Consider the following 6,813-nt stretch of genomic DNA (forward strand, 5'->3'; position numbering starts at 1 on the left):
ATTGTGTCTTTATGGCCAAAACAATGCAATGGGTTAAGTTTGCACAGCAAAGTGTCCTTTGGCTGCTAAACAGAACTCCAAATCACCAACAATACAGAGACCTTCCCCTGGTCCACGTAACATTGTTGCATCACTCCATGGAACAAGCCTCTAGCAATGCTGTCATCAATTTAAGCATACATACTTAAAGTTTGCTTTACTTTGTCTTTTTCTCCTTTTATAAATAATGAAACCATAAAATCATCCTAACTCTTAATAGGATGAATCACTATGAAATATCAATGTATCTACACCGATTTCTATTAAAAAGTAAAGACCTGTATATCATAAAACTGACTTTTGGCCAAACAGACATTAGTGAACCACAAAAGTTAATAATGTAATTAACATACAGTATGTGGAAGAGGACAAAGTTCTCTTATCATATATGTTAAACTTGTTAACTTTGTTAGATCAAAGTCCCAGGCTCCAGCTGTCTAGTTCAAATGATTCACCAACTGTTATCATGAACCCTCAAGATAACCAAAAAGACAGTATAATAAAATAAAAACTTGGCTAGATATTGAGATGCTGGAAGCTTATGATCAATATTTTTTTTTATAAACTAAAAGCAGTTTAAATTTCTTTTAATAAAAAAAATATTGCAGTTGCAGGCAACTGTGTACTTTTTAACTCAGGGAGGTTGTAACTTATTGCTTGAACTTTTACCTGTGTCTGCATGCTATCTATGCTTTTATTAGGCCATGATAGTCAGACGTTTATCAGAGTCCAAACTGAACTTCAGGCTCTGTGGTAAGTGAGGGTCCAATCAGGACATTATGATGTGGAGCAGCATTGACAGCAACGCACTACGTCCTGGACTTTGGGTTTCCAATACAACACACACCTCTCTACAGTATATATAACCTGACTACTCTGCTGGACTTCACACACAAACGTCTGGCAACTGACAGAATACAGTGACTGAAAGGTAAGCCAAAAGCTGAACTGTAATGCTGTTTTCTACAAATATATTCAATTACATATTTAAATTAGGAAGATATGTTCTGAAATACTTTTTTGGAACCTTACAGAATTAATACAAAGCCATGAAGGTGCTCGCAGTACTGGTGCTGGCTGTATTCACAGGTAAAAATTTCAATTTCAATTATACTGCATGTAATTTTATGCTACCTGTCATTGTGAACGAAAGTTTTGAAAAAAACAATTCATATCTACAGTACATCATAAATAATGCATGAAACCAACTGAAATCATTTTTCTTTGACTAGTCTGCCAAGCCAACCTGTTCTATGCTGATGAGCCCAAACCACAGCTGGAGCAACTGACTGATGCATTCTGGGACTATGTTGCCCAGGCAACACGCACCGCTGAGGACACACTAAAGATGATCAGAGAGTCTCAGCTGGGACAGGAAGTCAAGTAAGTGAACTGAACTGATTCATGTTTATCCTCATATTCAAAGCCACATCTTTACTGTCATCCTTACTTATATATGCTTTTCTTCTTTAACTCCAAAGTGCTAGAATTACTGAAAGTGCCAACGCAGCCAGTCAGTATGCTGTCACCCTCCAAAACCAAATGAGCCCCGTGGCCCAGGACATCATTACCAAAATCACCAATGAGGCTGAAGTTCTGAGGGAGCGCCTGGAGTCGGACCTGACTACTGTGAGAGAAAAACTAGAGCCCTATGCTGACGATCTCAAAGCCCAAATTCAGCAGAGAGTGGAGGAGCTGAGGGTAGCAGTGGCCCCATATGCTGGATCCCTGGATTCCGAGGCCCTGAAAGCCACCGTGCTTCAGAAGAGCGAGGAGCTTAGAGGAAGCCTGGAGGAGAGAGTGAAGGAGCTGCAGTCCCAGCTGGGCCCCTACACAGAAGAGCTGAGACAGAAAGTAGATCAGCACCTGCAGGAATTCCAGAAGACAGTGTCACCCCTGGCTGAGGATCTTCAGGCCCAGGTTGCCCAGAGAGCTGCACTGGTCCAGCAGAGTCTGGCTCCCTACGCTGAGGATCTGAAAGAGAAACTGGATCCCTACGCTCAAAACCTGAAGGACCAGCTTGCCTCTCTTTACGAGTCCTTCACCAAGACCAGCTAAATACTCCAAAAGAAATTTTCCACTCCAATGACTGACAGGTGCAAATGAAAATGAAAGAAGAGCTTTGCCGCCTTCACTGCATATATACCAGAACATGCCAACATTTTCACTGTCATTGTAATAGCCAGACAACCAGACTGTTTAGTGCAATTAACACAACGTTATGCGTGAAGGTGTGATGTAATGTCTGATGTAACATTTTCCATTTCTTTAATTTATGCAAAAATAAAAATAAAAATAAACTAGAAAACAGCCTGATGTTGTGATGAAAATGACATTCATTTCTGAAAGCATCAAGCAAAAAATATTCATATAAAGAAGACTTTAAGACAGCATTAGCACCAATACAGATGTATCCATAATTGATATTAAGCAACTGAAACACCACCAAAATGGGTCAAGATTGTATGAATGCATTTCAGTTATACATGGTAAACCTGAAAGGATAATAAAATGAGCTACAAAGGATTCAGTATTCTCATAAAAAGTAATTTATCAGCTCTAAGATTCAGTTTGCCCATCTTAATTACATCTTAGATATTGAGTTAAACTCCTTACAGAATTGCCTAAAAATTACAACATACAACACTACTATAAATACATCTTCATGGCCAAGTCAATCTTTTTAATACTCAGGAAGACGTGACACTTGAATTTCTTCATAGAAATCAATAATGTGACCTTCCAGGCCCTAGCTACTCAGAGTGAAATAAGCTTTGGGTAGTATAAATAATGAATGTGATTAATATAATTAACATTTCATAATTATATACTGAAATGAATGATTGTAATTTTCAAATGTATAATTTTCAGTTTCATAAGAAAGGAGTGCCAAGAGACATTAGTGTTTTGACACTTTTCATCTTTACTATTCCCAAAAGTTGTCAAATTCTTGCTGTGCTTTTGAAAAATTTTGCAATAAAGAGAGAAAACGCAGAGCTAACTGCAGATAAGTGCAGCACAAAATCTGCTCACTCACTCCTGTAAATAGCTAGGACCCTGTTTGTCTGTCATGGGCTATCCCCATTGGTATATTCCACATTAGCTTTTCATTACTGATGGGTCATCTTGCTTTGCAAACTACTATGATTTGCATTATCACCTGTATCTACCTCTAGTTTCTGGATTAATTAGGACTTTTGGTGAACTCAGTGCTCCTGTCCTTCACCTCTGCCTCTGTGGCCTCCCCTTCTTCTGCTTGTACAGCTTTAGCCTACAGTCATCTAACACGGTTGTCCCAGCTTCACCTGCTTCTGGGTCCTTGGGTCCTTGGTTTCTTCATCCTCTAGCACCATGGCACCCCTTGCCTCAGAAGAATGCTTCCTCTCCCAGGTCTTTTTGGCCTTCAGCACTTCAACACCTCCAACTGCTGAATCCACTCCACCCTGGCCTCTTCGGTCTCCAGTGCTTCAACTCTTCAGGCCATATCTGATTCTTTTCTACTGACTCTTTGTGCATAAGCATTAACAGTGTTATCGGGAGTAATGGCAGGTAATCCTGCAGCTATCCTGCCTCCAATCCTGCTGCTATTGCTTAATCTTTCCAGCACTATCTGTGCCAAAAGATATCCATGGGGTGCCATTCCATTACTGCAGACACTGTGTTGCCTACTGTCTCACAGAGAGGTAACCTGATGTCCTGGAAATGCTACACTTAGAGGAAACAGCCAAAAACAACCAGACCATTCATGTTCTAGGGAAGCAAACTGGTTCTTGCACTCTTCTCTTTGCACATTTTGTTCCTATCTGTCAGTTATGTATGGAGCAGTCACCTACACCTTCAGTCTCCATTGCTCATTCTGCTCCTCATGTCACCACCTCTGCAGGTTCCATCTCTTTGGCCCTCTATCACTAATCCTGCCCCTGTGGTCTCCATCGCTGGTCCAGTTTCTCCAACTTGTGGAATGCCAGGTCTTCTGGCCTCCACTGTCTTTCGCTACATTGGCAAGTTTGTCTTTGCCTGTTGTCTAAGTCCTAACTCTGGCCTGGCAGTGGGTTTTCTTGTTCCCTTCACTTCTTCCTTGCTTGCTTGTTGTTTTCACTGTAACAGAGTAAGAGCAACAAGTAACAGTGCCTCACTGGAGAGCTCTTCCATTCCTGATTAGTTCTCTCTTCCTCGTTTGCACTACCCTAGCACCGCATATTCATTATCTCCTGTACCACTTCTGAAGGACTCATGTGGATGGAGTAATTTATAGATTCGTCATGACTCTAGCTTATGCCATTGCCTATGTTCTGGACTATAATGTGGGGTTGCCTGTGAATACTTTGTCTGTGTGTGTTTTGACCAGAGGGAATCCCTTGTCTCCTAGCCCCTCAGAAAAAGCCTAAAAGTTTCTCAGAACTAAAAAAAAATGATTTTGTCCATAATGTATTATTTTATCTGTAACTTTTAGGGACTTTCATTTAGTAGAATCATAATGTTGTTGTATTTAATCTCTGCAAGCATAAAATGAATTCATGAACTAGAGTTTCCTATCTTGATTTTCTTTCTGCAAATACAAGGTCAATAAGTGGATAAATACATAATTACAAGCCAGCTAATCCATTGGATAGGTCTTTAGCAGCTGTACAACAGGCACTGACAGTGGAATCATTAGTGGGACTAATTTTGTGAGGAAAAACACTCATGGCCAGTGGTCACCAACCCTGTTCCTGAAGATCTACCTTCCTGCAGAGTCTAGTTCCAACCATCATAGTATTAGGGTAAAAGAGGGGCAGCATGTTAGATGCAAGGTGGAACTAAATTCCGCAGGATAGCAGATCTCCAGGAGGAGGGAGACCTCTGCCCTTGGCCTCATAGAAATATGTCACTAACTGCGAACACAAGTGGTAGCCTAACCATTACATATGTGTCAGCTGTAAGACACTAAAATTAGAAGAAATTGCTATATGCCAGAGGTTAACGTGTGTCTGTCCAAACTCAAGCAAAGGCAAGCAATTCATACTCTTAAATACTCACACTCTCTCACACACAAACATATTAAGAAGAATATGCTTTTGTTCAACTTTTCCTGTTTCATCTTTGAAGTTTTTCCTCATTTTTTCCTCATGCTTTAATGCGTAATAAACTCTTCCACTTGAAGTTCATGTGTACATTTTTTACAACTTACTAGATCATGTTCTTACTAAATCATGCTCTGTTCTGACCTCTGTTGCCCATTATGATCCCATAAAGGAACTTTATCTTCTTTAAGATGACTGAACTCACTGTAAGCTATCAGTCTCCAGAATTTACTTACAATCCTACGACATCTCAACTCATTTCTATGTGCTGCGTATGCCCTCTAGTGATAAGCTGTAGTGAAAATGGTCTGTATGAAGACCATGCTTACTTTGGTACTAGCTAGATCCAAATAATTACAGATGTCCATACTGTGATAATGTAAAATATACATGGTGCGGCAGGTATCCTCACCAGCTCTTACCTACAATAACAACTTGAGGTTTAGGAGAGAATTACCAGTGAATAAGTTCAACATTTAAACAAACACACACAGTCAGTACCTTGCAATCCAGGACAACCACAAACAACCACAAAAACACACACTTATACTGCACAGCTGCCAAAGGCTGCATGTTAAGAACTGTTCCCACATGTCTATCAATGTACGTGTCCCTCCTCTTCTACACACTGAGAATTGCCCACACACTCCCATCAGCACGCAAACAGCTCTCACCCATAGCACAAAGCAGTTATAAAGGGAAGGCATCATAACATCTTAATCATGGAAGGATTAAGGATAATTTAGGTATGCTGGTTTCCCTACAGTTTGTCTCTAAAAACTTTCTAACTTTCCAAAGCAGTAACACAATTTGTTGAGTTGCTTTACTTTATTATCAATTCTGGTCAATAAAAGTGCATTTCTGTAATTGCTAAATTTGTGATGACACTTTGGCTGCTGGTGTCCTACTCTGGACACTAAGGCTGCTGCTTGCACTTCTGTTCTGAGTCACTAAGACCTGAACAGGACAAAAGTCATGATGATGTCCTAAATACCCCTGAGAGTTCTATCATGCAAAAAGAGAGTGATGATTAAGATTCAGATGACTGCTCTCTCTGATACAAAACAGCTGAGAGCTCTTTGACCTGAATTGCCTAATTGAAGTGAAAACACTGACTAATGCAAAAGGACAGCAGAAAGCTTCCCTATCTGTCACAACTAATGGTTGAATCATAGACCATCAACCAGAGCACAAACAGAACAGAAGCTGGGGTTACTACAGTTCATATTCCCTCGGTTCTGTATGTTGTTTTTATGTTTAATTTGTTTATTAAGAAGCATGGTGTAGTTATCGTAGAACACATCAACTTGCTTCAAAATCTCAGATTATAATTTAAAAAAAGGACAACATCCACAAACAGCTGACACCCCCACCTTCCCAGCTGCTGTGTGTAGCCAACAGAACCCTTTTATAGTCAGTTGTCTTCCAAGTAAGAAATAAAAGGATACCAAATTTTCTCAAATATGGCAAGATAGTCCTCTAAAATATATAGTATTCTCTTCAAGTGATTCCTGTTTTTTCCAAAAGGTAAAAATAACTTTTTTTGGCAACATGCAATTTTGCCAGTCCCACTTAGGTCCTCTTAATGATTAATACTGGATCAAAGGCAAACTGCACTTTCAGAATTTTTAGACAACATTCAAAAAACTTCATTCCAATAAGTGTCTAGTTTGGGACATCAAACGTAGCTGTGTATCTTCTTTGATTTTGT

The 6,813-nt window shown here is 39.8% G+C and overlaps 1 protein-coding gene across 1 annotated transcript; it reads left to right on the forward strand.

Moving 5' to 3' along the window:
- The first annotated feature begins 886 nt into the window (after positions 1-886).
- apoa4b.2 (apolipoprotein A-IV b, tandem duplicate 2) lies at positions 887-2,355 on the forward strand. Its single transcript, XM_036593214.1, has 4 exons — positions 887-970; positions 1,074-1,128; positions 1,272-1,422; positions 1,521-2,355. The coding sequence occupies exons 2-4, from the start codon at positions 1,089-1,091 to the stop codon at positions 2,095-2,097; spliced, it is 768 nt and encodes a 255-aa protein (XP_036449107.1). The 5' UTR covers positions 887-970; positions 1,074-1,088; the 3' UTR covers positions 2,098-2,355.
- Positions 2,356-6,813: the final 4,458 nt, after the last annotated feature.

Source organism: Colossoma macropomum, unplaced genomic scaffold (genome assembly GCF_904425465.1).
Source record: "Colossoma macropomum unplaced genomic scaffold, Colossoma_macropomum, whole genome shotgun sequence".
NCBI lineage: Eukaryota > Metazoa > Chordata > Actinopteri > Characiformes > Serrasalmidae > Colossoma > Colossoma macropomum.